At 63.0% G+C, this 15,336-nt stretch overlaps 1 protein-coding gene across 7 annotated transcripts in view; it reads left to right on the forward strand.

Moving 5' to 3' along the window:
• PACSIN3 (protein kinase C and casein kinase substrate in neurons 3) overlaps positions 1–15,336 on the forward strand; it is a 270,679-nt gene that overhangs the window by 111,251 nt on the left and 144,092 nt on the right. For 3 of the 7 annotated variants that reach the window (XM_078684475.1, XM_078684479.1, XM_078684473.1), the window contains exons 3-4: positions 3,236–3,337; positions 12,354–12,451. In XM_078684475.1, the coding sequence (XP_078540601.1) occupies positions 12,398–12,451 (54 nt within the window). In that variant the 5' untranslated portion in view covers positions 3,236–3,337; positions 12,354–12,397. Of the gene's footprint in view, positions 1–3,201; positions 3,338–12,353; positions 12,452–15,336 lie in introns of those variants that run through there. The other 4 variants (XM_078684477.1, XM_078684474.1, XM_078684480.1 and 1 more) reach the window with 2 other exon arrangements.

Raw genomic sequence — 15,336 nt, forward strand, 5'->3', positions numbered from 1 at the left:
CAACTAGTCAACCACCAAAGGAACTACTATCAACAAAAATCATACTTGGTTACCTCATGCACACTGTGTAAATGATCAATACATACCTATCGACCAACCTACATCTAAACAGTAGCAAATTACAAAAATGTGTAAGTTTGGTGGAAATTGCAAGACACTAATCTCCAAGTCCCACAGAACACTTCTACTGAGAATACCCATGGCACATACAGACCATAACAAAACTGCTATTGTCATTGTAAACTTCAACTAAGAGGAGAGGATGTAGCCGAACGGCTTGAGCAGTCGACCTCCAAGCTGGGGGACTGGGTTCGAGTTTCGGCAGAGACGCTCAATATCCTCCGATTCTGGGCAAATCACATCTCCTTGGCCAGAGCTGGGGGCTCCTTTGCTGGCTCCGGAGAGGGCCCGTTGGAGAGGTCTTTGTCAACCCAACCGTTCTCCACATGAATGTCGGCGGCGACTGGGGCGGGCTGCTCGGCCTGGGGAGGCGAAGTGGCGGCTTTAAGCTGGTGCTCGGTGTTGGCATGGATCTTCCTCTGGTAACAGTGGAGTGACTCGGCCTGCTGAGGCGGTGCTATGGCGTCTGTCGCACAGGCTGTCCTTCGGGATCTGACTTGCCGGCTCCCGCTCAGCTGTCTGACTGAAGCCGACTCCCGCCAAAGCTCGCACCAAAGTGAAACATAGTGTCTCCCAGCTAATGAAGCAGAGTGTATGACGCCGTGAGTGAGAGATCCAATCCCTGTGGGCGGGGCTAAAAGGAGACAAGGCGGCAACAAGGAGGGACTAATAACCCTCCTTTTCAAGCCTGAGCCTGCGTTTTGCATGCAGGATGACGCCAGCGAATGAGTAAGATGGGCGGGGCTTCAACTCCGCCTCCGAGAGCTTTGGAATCTGTATTGATTCCAAGAAGCTCTTGTATGATGAGCAGCGCATGCGCGCTGCTTTCGCCCGCCGAGACCTAGAAAGGTGAGCTCCGCGGGCCTGCAACTTCTCAGCCCGGAACCTTAAAACAGGCAAATGTAGGCATTCTGTTAGTGGCTAGGCGCTCAGGTTAGGTTTTCTTGCTTTTGTGCAGATGTGAATCCGTACGGGTGGGATCCTGTTTCTTTGGCTGCAGCGGGCTCAAAGAATCAATCTCTTCTAGCGGTCTCACCAAGATGTTGCTCGAATGTGAATTTACCTTAAAAAAGAAGACGAGAGGCGTTTGACAAAACAGGAACAGTTGGTTTAATTAAACACAGCGGCCGGGAGAGCAGGCGGCAGTCGGGGTCTGCAGACTGTCTCAAATCACGTTTGATTCGATCATAATTGTATGCATTACATGAAGCGTCATAAAGTAATTTTGAGAATCTTTTGGACCTGAGGTCTGGGCCTACTCACGGCACCATAAACCTGGTTTCTTGATGAGAAGTACATGTAGGTTTTGACCTGGTGTGGACACAATGCGAACACGTGTCCAGATGTCCGGTGAGAGCGTGTGATCATTGCATATAGTGTGCTTGCTGTGTTCTGATTGGCTGAGAGTTCCTAACCGTGTGGCATCTGACTTTGACGTTTTGGGAAATCACGCCCCTCTGACCAACGGTGTTTTATTGGGGCAAATCTCCAAAGACCATTGAGGTGTCGCTGACGATCTGTGCGATCGAACTGGGGTTTCCTGTTCATGCGTCTGTCTTAAGGGTTACGTGTGCCCCACCTGTGATCTGTCCACCCGTGATCTGTCCACCCGTGGTCTGTCCACCTGTGATCTGTCCACCTGTGGTCTGTCCACCTCTGATCTGTCCACCTGTTGTCTGTCCACCTGTTGTCTGTCCACCTCTGGTCTGTCCACCTCTGGTCTGTCCACCTCTGGTCTGTCCACCTCTGATCTGTCCACCTCTGGTCTGTCCACCTGTGGTCTGTCCACCTGTGATGTGTCCACCTGTGGTCTGTCCACCTGTGGTCCGTGGTCTGTCCACCTGTGGTCTGTCCACCTGTGGTCTGTCCACCTGTGGTCTGTGGTCTGTCCACCTCTGATCTGTCCACCTCTGGTCTGTCCACCTCTGGTCTGTCCACCTGTGATGTGTCCACCTGTGATGTGTCCACCTGTGATGTGTCCACCTGTGGTCTGTCCACCTGTGGTCCGTGGTCTGTCCACCCGTGGTCTGTCCGCCCGTGGTCTGTCCACCCGTGGTCTGTCCACCCGTGGTCTGTCCACCCGTGGTCTGTCCACCCGTGATCTGTCCATCAGTTGCCTCAGGCCGGGGTCTCGGAGCCGGCCTCACCACCCACTTCTGACTCTGGGTTGAGGGGGGGGGGGGTCACATCGGGTGACTTCAACAGCGATGATGCGAGTTTGTTATTCTACCTACATATATCAGGATGCGCATTGATATCATATATTCCAATATTGACAGGGGCACAGTAAGGCTCGCAGTTGGTATATGCCCGTGCTTGCCTTGGTACCTCTGTCTGCTGCCCTTCGCCCCGCAGTGCCACCTGTGGGTAGGGTAGAAGGGAGTACGGGAGCACCAGTAAGGCACACAGCTGGTATGGTATGTCCATGCTGCCCCTCGCCCCTGGGTGCCACCTGTGGGCGGGGGGCACCAGACAGTAAGGCTCACAGCTGGTATGGTTTGCCCATGCGTTCCTTGGCCCCTCTCGGCTGCCCCTGGGTGCCACCTGTGGGCGGGGGGCACCAGTAAGGCTCCCAGCTGGTATGGTTTGCCCATGCTTTCCTTGCCCCCTCTCTGCTGCCCCTCGCCCCTGGCTGCCACCTGTGGGCGGGGGGCACCAGACAGTAAGGCTCACAGCTGGTATGGCGTGCCCATGCTTCCCCTGGTCTCACTCTCTGCTGCCCCTCTCCCCTGGGTGCCACCTGTGGGTAGAGGTGGGTCGGGGGCACCAGTAAGTCTCATCGCTGGTATGGCGTGCCCATGCTTTCCTTGGCCCCTCTCGGCTGCCCCTGGGTGCCAGTTATATCTGTCTGCGGTTGGCCCAGTGACGTGTGGGCAGATGGCATTTCAGCTGGCGTGGCTGGAATGCCCACCCCCGGCTGCTGCTATATTGGGGTCTCTGCTTCGTCATGGGAGGGGCGAGGGGGGAGGAGGGAGGCCCAGCTGCCCCCTGAGGAGCCTCTGATCACACGTCTCTTTCTCTCCCCAGGACCCTGTCCCAGCAGCACCGGCAGCACCGGCCCCAGCAGCAGCACCGGCCCCAGCAGCAGCACCGGCCCCAGCAGCACTGGCCCCAGCAGCACTGGCCCCAGCAGCACCGGCCCCAGCAGCACCGGCCGCCCTGTCCCAGCAGCACCGGCCGCCCTGCCCAGGACGCTTCCTGTCCTTCTGGCTTTAAGGTAGGTCCGCGCCGCAGGAGGGGGGGGGGGGGGGGTCAGAGTCTGGGGGGGTCAGAGCCTGGGATCGTAGCCGGGCAGGGGGTGTCCGCATGGGGCGGGGGCATTGCGCCCAGCGCCCTGGGCAGGGGCACAGGGCGGCGGGAGCGCGGAGTCAGGGTGAAGCTGGAGACCTGGGGGTGGGGGGCTCTGCGGAGTCCATGTCACATGCTGGGGGTCTGTGTATGGGCCGAGGGGGCACGTGGACAGGTGCGCCCTCATGGGGGCACTCGGGGGCCCCTGCCCCACTTGGCTCACTTTATTTCTGATGATGAACTCACCCGCGGGCGCTCCTGCCCCGGTCGGTAAGGGGAAGGTGCCCCCCCCCGCCCCCCCTCTGTACTATCGCCTCTGGTGACCGGGCAGTGTTGCACCTGTGCTTCCCATACGTGCCCCCCACGTGCCAGATACCCCGGCCCTAGAGAGTAGGAGGGTCACTTCAGAGCACTCTGCCCCTAATAGGGTTTCTCCACTTCGGGCCCCGGTCCATCTGTGGCTCCGGCCCCTGGAGATAGGAGGCCTGTCCCTTCTGAGGATCCTACCCTAAGCAGAGCTCCGCCCACCTCGGGCCCTCCGGCCCTGGAGAGGAGGGCCCTGTCCTGGGCGCCCTGTCCTTTCTGAGGGCCCTGTCCTTCCGGTCTTAGGCCTGGCCTTTCTGTGGTTCACTGTAAAGAGCGCGTGCCTGTCCCTTCTGAGCACCCTCCCCCCGGTGACCTGCCCCCCCCCTGTGACCTGCCCCCCCCCGCTGTGACCTGCCCCCCCTGCTGTGACCTGCCCCCCCCTGCTGTGACCTGCCCCCCCCTGTGACCTGCCCCCCCGCTGTGACCTGCCCCCCGCTGTGACCTGCCCCCCCCCCCTGTGACCTGCCCCCCCTGCTGTGACCTGCCCCCCCCTGCTGTGACCTGCCCCCCCCCTGTGACCTGCCCCCCCGCTGTGACCTGCCCCCCGCTGTGACCTGCCCCCCCCCCTGTGACCTGCCCCCCCCCTGTGACCTGCCCCCCCCTGTGACCTGCCCCCCCGCTGTGACCTGCCCCCCGCTGTGACCTGCCCCCCCCCGCTGTGACCTGCCCCCCCCCCGCTGTGACCTGCCCCCCCGCTGTGACCTGCCCCCCCGCTGTGACCTGCCCCCCGCTGTGACCTGCCCCCCCGCTGTGACCTGCCCCCCCGCTGTGACCTGCCCCCCCACTGTGACCTGCCCCCCCCACTGTGACCTGCCCCCCCCGCTGTGACCTGCCCCCCCCGCTGTGACCTGCCCCCCCTGCTGTGACCTGCCCCCCCCCTGCTGTGACCTGCCCCCCCTGCTGTGACCTGCCCCCCCTGCTGTGACCTGCCCCCCCTGTGACCTGCCCCCTGTGACCTGCCCCCCTGTGACCTGCCCCCCTCGTGACTTCTGTCAGAGAGGGGGGGTGTTGTCCCTTCTGATCAAACCCCCCCCCCCCGTGACTTCTGTCTGTAGAGAGGCGTTCTGTATGCGTTGGAGCCGTCTCAGGAGTTTGGCCGAGGCTCCTGCGTAGTTTCCCCGTAGTCCAGCCTGCTGCTGACGAGGGCCTGGGTGACCGTTCTTCTTGTTTCGGTCGGGATCCACCTGTAGCTCTTGCAGAGCATGTGGAGGGTGTTGAAGCAGGACGACGAGATGGCGTTGACCTGTTTTGTCATTGAGAGCGTTGAGTCGAGGATGAACCCCAGGTTGCGTGCGTGCTCGGTGGGGGTCGGGGCTGCCCCAGTGCTGTCGGCCACCAGGAGTCGTCCCAGGCTGAGGGGGTGGAGCCGAGGATGAGGACTTCCGTCTTGTCAGAGTTTAGCTTCAGACAGCTATTCTTCAGCTACTCGGCGACGGCTTTCATTCCTTTGTGGAGGTTGGTTTTGGGGGTGAAGGGATCCTTGGTGAGAGAGGATCAGCTGGATGTCGTCGGCATAAGAGATGATGTTGAGGTCATGCATTCGGGCGACATGGGCGAGCGGTGCCATGTAGGTGTTGAACAATGTCGGGCTGAGGGATGAGCCCTGGGGTACGCCGCAGATGATCTTGGTGGCTTCGTAGTGGAAAGGGGGGAGGCGGACGCTCTGGGTTCTGCCGGAGACGAAGGAAGTGGTCCAGTCCAGAGCCTTGTCCCGGATCTCAGCGTCGTGGAGGCGTGTGCGTAGGGTGCAGTGGCAGATAGTGTCGAAGGCGGCTGAAAGGTCCAGGCGGATGAGGGCTGCGGTTTCTCCGTTGTCCAGCAAGGCCCTGATGTCATCGGTCGCGGCGATGAGGGTAGTCTCGGTGCTGTCGTTGCTGCGGAACCTGGACTGGGACGGGTCCATGATACTGTTCTCGAGGTAGCGGGTCAGTTGTCTGTTGACTGTCTTTTCAATGACGTTCACCAGGAAAGGGAGCAGGGAGATGGGCCGGAAGTTCTTGAGGTCCTTAGGGTCAGCCTTGGGTTTTTTGAGTAAGGCGTTGATCTCTGCGTGCTTTCAGCTCTCTGGGAAGGTTGCTCTTTTGAAGGAGATGTTGATGGCTTTCCGTAGATGGGGTGCGATTGTGGTGCTGGCTATTTTGAAGATGTGGTGTGGGCATGGGTCTGACAGAGATCCGAAGTGGATGGTGTTCGTGATTTTGATGGTTTCGTCGTCGCTTATGCTTGTCCAGGAGAGCAGGGGATCGGTGCGGATGGTGGTTGTGGGGACAGAGGCCTCCGTGGCTGTCGGGGCAGTCATGATGTTGAATCTGTCGTGGATGTCTGCGAATTTGCGATGGAAGACAGTGGCGAGGGAGTCGCACAGGTCTTACGAGGGTGGGACGTCGTTGGTGTTGGACCTGGGGTTGGAGAGTTCCTTCACGATGTTGAAGAGCTCTTTGCTGTTGTAATGTAATGTAAGGCGTTTTTTATACCGCGCTACTATCGCTTCAGGGAGCATCTAGGTGCCAACAGAATGATTCAGTGATGTAAAACGGTCCGGCTGCTAATGCTAACTAATCCCACTTTCACACTAGAGTTCTAGCTATGGTGTCCTGTAGCTTAAAAATCCAAGTTTTAAGTTCTTTTCGGAATTCCATTTTACTCTCCAGTGCCCGAAGGTGCGGAGGAAGAGTATTCCAGGCTTTTGACCCTAGAACAGGTAAAGATTTACCCCCTCTCGTACTAAGTCTGAAAGTTGGAACAGATAGCAGATTAGCATTTGAGGAACGCAGGGTACGTACTGGCACGTTGTGCACGTTGTTGTCTAGGCGGTCTTCGAAGCAGGCTCTTTTGACAGATCTGATGAGGTGGTGGTGTCTGTGGGTGGCGTTCTTGTGGGCTGTGAAGCTGTCCTGTGTCCGGTCACTGTGCCATTTCTTTTGTAGCTTTCAGCAGGTTTGCTTGGAGGCTTGGAGGTCCTCGGTGAACCAGCGGGCTTTTTTGCTGGTGTGTCTGTTGGAGGGTTTCTTGATCGGGTGAGGGTGTTGGCGCAGTAGTCGATCCACTGTCTGAGGTTGCGGGCGGCGGTGTCGGCGGTTGGGCTCCAGGCGAGGGTGGTGGTTAGCTGGTCTTCGGTGACTTTCCTCCAGCAGCGGCGAGGCCTCTGTAGGGTGCGGTGGTGCGTGGTGGGTTTCTGGAAGGTGAAGTGGATGCAGCGGTGGTCGGTCCAGTGGAGTTCGGTGGTGTGGCTGAAGGAGACGTGGGAGCTTGTGGAGAAGATGGGGTCAAGCGTGTGGCCGGCGGACTGGGTGGGTGTTGTGACGAGTTGTCTAAGTCTGAGGTTGTCGATCAAGGTGGTGGAGTTGGTGCCGTCGTTCTCAAGGGGGAAGTTCAGGTCCCCGCATCCCTAAAGCAGTGACGTGTCAGGCGGGGCAGTGTGTAAGCAGGAGGGGGGAGCCCTCCTGGCACGGGGTGCCTTCCTGTCCAGATGGGGCAGTGTGTACGCCGGGGGAGCCCTCCTGGCACGGGGTGCCTTCCTGCCCAGACGGGGCAGTGTGTACGCAGGGGGAGCCCTCCTGGCACGGGGTGCCCTGCTCAGACGGGGCAGTGTGTGCACAGGGGGAGCCCTCCTGGCACGGGGTGCCTTCCTGTCCAGATGGGGCAGTGTGTGCAGGGGGAGCCTTCCTGGCACGGGGTGCCTTCCTGCCCAGACGGGGCAGTGTGTACGCCGGGGGAGCCCTCCTGGCACGGGGTGCCTTCCTGCCCAGACGGGGCAGTGCGTATGCAGGGGGAGCCCTCCTGGCACGGGGTGCCTTCCTGTCCAGACGGGGCAGTGTGTATGCCGGGGGAGCCCTCCTGGCACGGGGTGCCTTCCTGCCCAGACGGGGCAGTGTGTACGCAGGGGGAGCCCTCCTGGCACGGGGTGCCTTCCTGCCCAGATGGGGGCTGTGTGTGCAGGGGGAGCCCTCCTGGCATGGGGTGCCTTCCTGCCCAGATCGGGGCTGTGTGTACGCTGGGGGAGCCCTCCTGGCACGGGGTGCCTTCCTGCCCAGATGGGGCAGTGTGTACGCCGGGGGAGCCCTCCTGGCACGGGGTGCCTTCCTGTCCAGATGGGGCAGTGTGTACGCCGGGGGAGCCCTCCTGGCACGGGGTGCCTTCCTGCCCAGACGGGGCAGTGTGTACGCAGGGGGAGCCCTCCTGGCACGGGGTGCCTTCCTGCCCAGACGGGGCAGTGTGTACGCCGGGGGAGCCCTCCTGGCACGGGGTGCCTTCCTGCCCAGACGGGGCAGTGTGTATGCCGGGGGAGCCCTCCTGGCACGGGGTGCCTTCCTGCCCAGATGGGGCAGTGTGTACAGGGGGAGCCCTCCTGGCATGGGGTGCCTTCCTGCCCAGATGGGGCAGTGTGTACGCCGGGGGAGCCCTCCTGGCACGGGGTGCCTTCCTGCCCAGATGGGGCAGGGGGAGCCCTCCTGGCATGGGGTGCCTTCCTGCCCAGACGGGGCAGTGTGTGCAGGGGGAGCCCTCCTGGCACGGGGTGCCTTCCTGCCCAGACGGGGCAGTGTGTACGCCGGGGGAGCCCTCCTGGCACGGGGTGCCTTCCTGCCCAGACGGGGCAGTGTGTACGCAGGGGGAGCCCTCCTGGCACGGGGTGCCTTCCTGCCCAGACGGGGCAGTGTGTACGCCGGGGGAGCCCTCCTGGCACGGGGTGCCTTCCTGCCCAGACGGGGCAGTGTGTATGCCGGGGGAGCCCTCCTGGCACGGGGTGCCTTCCTGCCCAGATGAGGCAGGGGGAGCCCTCCTGGCATGGGGTGCCTTCCTGCCCAGACGGGGCAGTGTGTGCAGGGGGAGCCCTCCTGGCACAGGGTGCCTTCCTGCCCAGATGGGGCAGTGTGTGCAGGGGGAGCCCTCCTGGCACGGGGTGCCTTCCTGTCCAGACGGGGCAGTGTGTGCAGGGGGAGCCCTCCTGGCACAGGGTGCCTTCCTGCCCAGATGGGGCAGGGGGAGCCCTCCTGGCATGGGGTGCCTTCCTGCCCAGACGGGGCAGTGTGTGCAGGGGGAGCCCTCCTGGCACAGGGTGCCTTCCTGCCCAGATGGGGCAGTGTGTGCAGGGGGAGCCCTCCTGGCACGGGGTGCCTTCCTGCCCAGATGGGGCAGTGTGTGCAGGGGGAGCCCTCCTGGCACGGGGTGCCTTCCTGCCCAGATGGGGCAGTGTGTACGCCGGGGGAGCCCTCCTGGCACGGGGTGCCTTCCTGCACAGACGGGGCAGTGTGTGCAGGGCGAGCCCTCCTGGCACGGGATGCCTTCCTGTCCAGACGGGGCAGTGTGTGCAGGGGGAGCCCTCCTGGCACAGGGTGCCTTCCTGCCCAGATGGGGCAGTGTGTGCAGGGGGAGCCCTCCTGGCACGGGGTGCCTTCCTGCCCAGATGGGGCAGTGTGTACGCCGGGGGAGCCCTCCTGGCACGGGGTGCCTTCCTGCACAGACGGGGCAGTGTGTGCAGGGCGAGCCCTCCTGGCACGGGATGCCTTCCTGTCCAGACGGGGCAGTGTGTGCAGGGGGAGCCCTCCTGGCACGGGGTGCCTTCCTGCCCAGATGGGGCAGTGTGTACGCCGGGGGAGCCCTCCTGGCACGGGGTGCCTTCCTGCCCAGATGGGGGCAGTGTGTACGCAGGGGAGCCCTCCTGGCACGGGGTGCCTTCCTGCCCAGACGGGGCAGTGTATGCCGGGGGAGCCCTCCTGGCACGGGGTGCCTTCCTGCCCAGACGGGGCAGTGTGTGCAGGGGGAGCCCTCCTGGCACGGGGTGCCTTCCTGCCCAGATGGGGCAGTGTGTACGCCGGGGGAGCCCTCCTGGCACGGGGTGCCTTCCTGCCCAGATGGGGCAGTGTGTACGCCGGGGGAGCCTTCCTGGCACGGGTTGCCTTCCTGTCCAGACGGGGCAGTGTGTGCAGGGGGAGCCCTCCTGGCACGGGGTGCCTTCCCGCCCAGACGGGGCAGTGTGTACACAGGGGGGAGCCCTCCTGGCACGGGGTGCCTTCCTGCCCAGACGGGGCAGTGTGTGCAGGGGGAGCCCGCAGCATGGGGACCGTGGGGATGGGGGTGTGGCGGGGGCACCCCTGGCACTGGGCTATTGTTTAGGGCGTGATTCGAAGTCTCTGCCAAGAAGAAATGTGGAACCCAATAGGTGGCTTGGCCACGGGAACCGGAAGTGACCTCAGCACCCAAAACAAATATTGTCTAATGCACGGAACATCCGCTGCTGACACATGTCAAAGAAGAGGGGGGGGGGGGGAGCTGGCTGCCCTCATCTGGGGCCTTTGAAAGGTATAGTAACCGGCTGAGAGCTGGTGAGATTGGGGGGTTATTCTCCCTGACCTAGGGTGACCTGTGGGACATGTCCGGAGGGTTCATTCTCTATATGCTGGCCGCAGGTCTGTCCTGTGGGAGGGGGTGTGGGGGGTTCCTATAGGCTGGCCGCAGGTCTGTCCTGTGGGAGGGGGTGTGGGGGGTTCCTATAGGCTGGCCGCAGGTCTGTCCTGTGGGAGGGGGTGTGGGGGGTTCCTATAGGCTGGCCGCAGGTCTGTCCTGTGGGAGGGGGTGTGGGGGGTTCCTATAGGCTGGCCGCAGGTCTGTCCTGTGGGAGGGGGTGTGGGGGGTTCCTATAGGCTGGCCGCAGGGCCTGTCCTGTGGGAGGGGGGTTCCTATAGGTTGGGCCGCAGGCCTGTCCTGTTGGGAGGGGAGGCTCCTATAGGCTGGGCCGCAGGGCCTGTTCTGTGAGAGGGGGGGTTCCTATAGGCTGGGCCGCAGGTCTGTCCTGTGGGAGGGGGGTTCCTATAGGCTGACCGCAGGGCCTGTCCTGTGGGAGGGGGGTTCCTATAGACTGGGCCGCAGGTCTGTCCTGTGGGAGAGGGGTTCCTATAGGCTGGCCGCAGGGCCTGTCCTGTGGGAGGGGGGTTCCTATAGGCTGGGCCGCAGGTCTGTCCTGTGGGAGGGGGGTTCCTATAGGCTGGGCCGCAGACCTGTCCTGTTGGGGGAGGGGGGCTCTTATAGGCTGGCCGCAGGTCTGTCCTGTGGGAGGGGGGTCCCTATAGGCTGGCCGCAGGTCTGTCCTGTGGGAGGGGGGTTCCTATAGGCTGGGCCGCAGACCTGTCCTGTTGGGGGAGGGGGGCTCTTATAGGCTGGCCACAGGTCTGTCCTGTGGGAGGGGGGTTCCTATAGGCTGGCCGCAGGTCTGTCCTGTGGGAGGGGGGCTCCTATAGGCTGGCCGCAGGGCCTGTCCTGTGGGAGGGGGTGTTCCTATAGCTGGGCCGCAGGGCCTGTCCTGTGGGGGGGTTCCTATAGGCTGGCCGCAGGCCTGTCCTGTGGGAGGGGGGTTCCTATAGGCTGGGCCGCAGACCTGTCCTGTGGGAGGGGGGGCTCCTATAGGCTGGGCCGCAGACCTGTCCTGTGGGAGGGGGGGCTCCTATAGGCTGGCCGCAGGCCTGTCCTGTGGGAGGGGGGTTCCTATAGGCTGGCCGCAGGCCTGTTCTGTGGGAGGGGGGTTCCTATAACTGGGCCGCAGGTCTGTCCTGTGGGAGGGGGGGTTCCTATAGGCTGGGCCGCAGGTCTGTCCTGTGGGAGGGGGGTTCCTATAGGCTGGGCCGCAGACCTGTCCTGTTGGGGAGGGGGGCTCTTATAGTCTGGCCGCAGGTCTGTCCTGTGGGAGGGGGGTCCCTATAGGCTGGCCGCAGGTCTGTCCTGTGGGAGGGGGGTTCCTATAGGCTGGGCCGCAGACCTGTCCTGTTGGGGGAGGGGGGCTCTTATAGGCTGGCCGCAGGTCTGTCCTGTGGGAGGGGGGTCCCTATAGGCTGGGCCGCAGGGCCTGTCCTGTGGGGGGGGGGCTCCTATAGACTGGGCCGCAGGGCTTGTCATGTGGAGGGGGGGTTCCTATAGGCTGACCGCAGGGCCTGTCCTGTGGGAGGGGGGTCCCTATAGGCTGGGCCGCAGGCCTGTCCTGTGGGAGGGGGGTCCCTATAGGCTGGCCGCAGGTCTGTCCTGTGGGAGGGGGGTTCCTATAGGCTGGGCCGCAGACCTGTCCTGTTGGGGGAGGGGGGCTCTTATAGGCTGGCCGCAGGTCTGTCCTGTGGGAGGGGGGTTCCTATAGGCTGGCCGCAGGTCTGTCCTGTGGGAGGGGGGTTCCTATAGGCTGGGCCGCAGACCTGTCCTGTGGGAGGGGGGTTCCTATAGGCTGGGCCGCAGACCTGTCCTGTGGGAGGGGGGTTCCTATAGGCTGGGCCGCAGACCTGTCCTGTGGGAGGGGGGTTCCTATAGGCTGGCCGCAGGTCTGTCCTGTGGGAGGGGGGTTCCTATAGGCTGGGCCGCAGGCCTGTCCTGTGGGAGGGGGTGTGGGGGGTTCCTATAGGCTGGCCGCAGGTCTGTCCTGTGGGAGAGGGGGTTCCTATAGGCTGGGCCGCAGGGTCTGTCCTGTGGGAGGGGGGTTCTTATAGGCTGGGCCGCAGGGCCTGTCCTGTGGGAGGGGGGTTCCTATAGGCTGTGCCTCGCGGCCTGTCCTCTTCTAGGACAGGCCAGGAATGCCTTCACTCACCAGGTTATTTTTTTTACAGCCACAGAGAAATCTGCAACCATTCTGTGCTGCAAGGGCACCGAGATGCCAACGGAGGTGGAGGCGGGGGGCGAGGCCCCCGGGGGCAGCTTCTTCGAGGTAAGGAGGGCTGGGGCCGGGGGGGGGGGGGGGGGGGCGAGGGGTCTTTTTATTGATGTGCAGGGGCTCCTTGGGGAGGGGGTGGGCTTCTGCTCATTGCTCATGTCATCTCTTGTGTCGTTGGTCTTTCAATGAGTGGGCTATTGGCAGGGCTTTAAGTGGGCCGGGTCCCTGCGGAACTCAGACCCGCCTCTTTGTTTCACATGTTGTACTTAATCGCAGTTTTGCTGAGTGTTGTCTGTTTCCAGAATGCTGGGTTTCACTGATATGTCACGTTGTGTGGTGCACACTTTGGACTGAGTTGCATCCCTCGATGTGTGTATAATGACGCAGGATTGCGAGCACTGGAGTTGAGGCTGCGCAGCGCCTGGTGAGAGCGCCCATTCAAAACGCAGCACCGAGCCTGGGATTGCGCAGCGCCACGTGACAGCGCCCATTCAAAACCCAGCACAGAGCCTGGGATTGTGCAGCGCCTCGTGACAGCGCCCATTCAAAACCCAGCCCCGAGCCTGGGATTGCGCAGCGCCTGGTGAGAGCACCCATTCAAAACCCAGCACCGAGGCCTGGGATTGCGCAGCGCCTGGTGAGAGCACCCATTCAAACCCAGCACAGAGCCTGGGATTGCGCAGCGCCTGGTGACAGCGCCCATTCAAAACCCAGCACCGAGGCCTGGGATTGCGCAGCGCCTGGTGAGAGCGCCCATTCAAAACCCAGCACCGAGCCTGGGATTGCGCAGCGCCTCGTGGGAGCACCCATTCAAAACCCAGCCCTGAGCCTGGGATTGCGCAGCGCCTCGTGGGAGCACCCATTCAAAACCCAGCCCTGAGCCTGGGATTGCGCAGCGCCTGGTGACAGCGCCCATTCAAAACCCAGCACCGAGGCCTGGGATTGCGCAGCGCCTGGTGAGAGCGCCCATTCAAAACCCAGCACCGAGCCTGGGATTGCGCAGCGCCTCGTGAGAGCGCCCATTCAAAACCCAGCCCTGAGCCTGGGGTTGCGCAGCGCCTCGTGACAGCGCCCATTCAAAACGCAGCACCGAGCCTGGGATTGCGCAGCGCCTGGTGAGAGCACCCATTCAAAACCCAGCACCAAGCCTGGGATTGCGCAGCGCCTGGTGAGAGCGCCCATTCAAAACCCAGCACCGAGCCTGGGATTGCGCAGCGCCTCGTGACAGCGCCCATTCAAAACCGAGCACCGAGCCTGGGATTGCACAGCGCCTCGTGAGAGCACCCATTCAAAACCCAGCACCGAGCCTGGGATTGCGCAGCGCCTGGTGACCGCGCCCATTCAAAACCCAGCACCGAGCCTGGGATTGCGCAGCGCCTGGTGACAGCGCCCATTCAAAACCCAGCCCCGAGCCTGGGATTGCGCAGTGCCTCGTGAGAGCGCCCATTCAAAACCCAGCACCGAGCCTGGGGTTGTGCAGCGCCTCGTGACCGCACCCATTCAAAACCCAGCACCGAGGCCTGGGATTGCGCAGCGCCTGGTGACCGCGCCCATTCAAAACCCAGCCCCGAGCATGGGATTGCGCAGCGCCTGGAGAGAGCACCCATTCAAAACCCAGCACCGAGGCCTTGGATTGCGCTGCGCCTGGTGAGAGCACCCATTCAAAACCCAGCACCAAGCCTGGGGTTGCGCAGCGCCTGGTGAGAGCGCCCATTCAAAACCCAGCACCGAGCCTGGGATTGCGCAGCGCCTCGTGAGAGCGCCCATTCAAAACCCAGCCCTGAGCCTGGGACTGCGCAGCGCCTCGTGACAGCGCCCATTCAAAACCCAGCACCGAGCCTGGGATTGCGCAGCGCCTCGCGAGAGCACCCATTCAAAACCCAGCACCGAGCCTGGGATTGCGCAGCGCCTCGCGAGAGCACCCATTCAAAACCCAGCACCGAGGCCTGGGATTGCGCAGCGCCTGGTGAGCGCCCATTCAAAACCCAGCACCGAGCCTGGGATTGCGCAGCGCCTCGTGAGAGCGCCCATTCAAAACCCAGCCCTGAGCCTGGGACTGCGCAGCGCCTCGTGACCGCGCCCATTCAAAACCCAGCACCGAGCCTGGGATTGCGCAGCGCCTCGTGAGAGCGCCCATTCAAAACCCAGCCCTGAGCCTGGGAATGCGCAGCGCCTCGTGACAGCGCCCATTCAAAACCCAGCACCGAGCCTGGGATTGCGCAGAGCCTGGTGAGAGCGCCCATTCAAAACCCAGCCCCGAGCCTGGGATTGCGCAGCGCCTGGTGAGAGCGCCCATTCAAAACCCAGCACCGAGCCTGGGATTGCGCAGCGCCTGGTGAGAGCGCCCATTCAAAACCCAGCCCTGAGCCTGGGATTGCACAGCGCCCATTCAAAACCCAGCACCGAGCCTGGGATTGCGCAGCGCCTGGTGACCGCGCCCATTCAAAACCCAGCCCCGAGCCTGGGATTGCGCAGCGCCTGGTGAGAGCGCCCATTCAAAACCCAGCACCTAGGCCTTGGATTGCGCAGCGCCTGGTGAGAGCACCCATTCAAAACCCAGCACCGAGGCCTGGGATTGCGCAGCGCCTGGTGAGAGCACCCATTCAAAACCCAGCACCGAGCCTGGGATTGCGCAGCGCCTCGTGAGAGCGCCCATTCAAAACCCAGCACCGAGCCTGGGATTGCGCAGCGCCTGGTGAGAGCACCCATTCAAAACCCAGCACCAGGCCTTGGATTGCGCTGCGCCTGGTGAGAGCACCCATTCAAAACCCAGCCCCGAGCCTGGGATTGCGCAGCGCCTGGTGAGAGCGCCCATTCAAAACCCAGCCCTGAGCCTGGGATTGCGCAGCGCCTGGTGACAGCGCCCATTCAAAACCCAGCACCGAGCCTGGGATTGCGCAGCGCCTGGTGACCGCGCCCATTCAAAACCCAGCCCCGAG

This window comes from Lissotriton helveticus, chromosome 3_2 (assembly GCF_964261635.1).
Source record: "Lissotriton helveticus chromosome 3_2, aLisHel1.1, whole genome shotgun sequence".
NCBI classification, from domain to species: domain Eukaryota; kingdom Metazoa; phylum Chordata; class Amphibia; order Caudata; family Salamandridae; genus Lissotriton; species Lissotriton helveticus.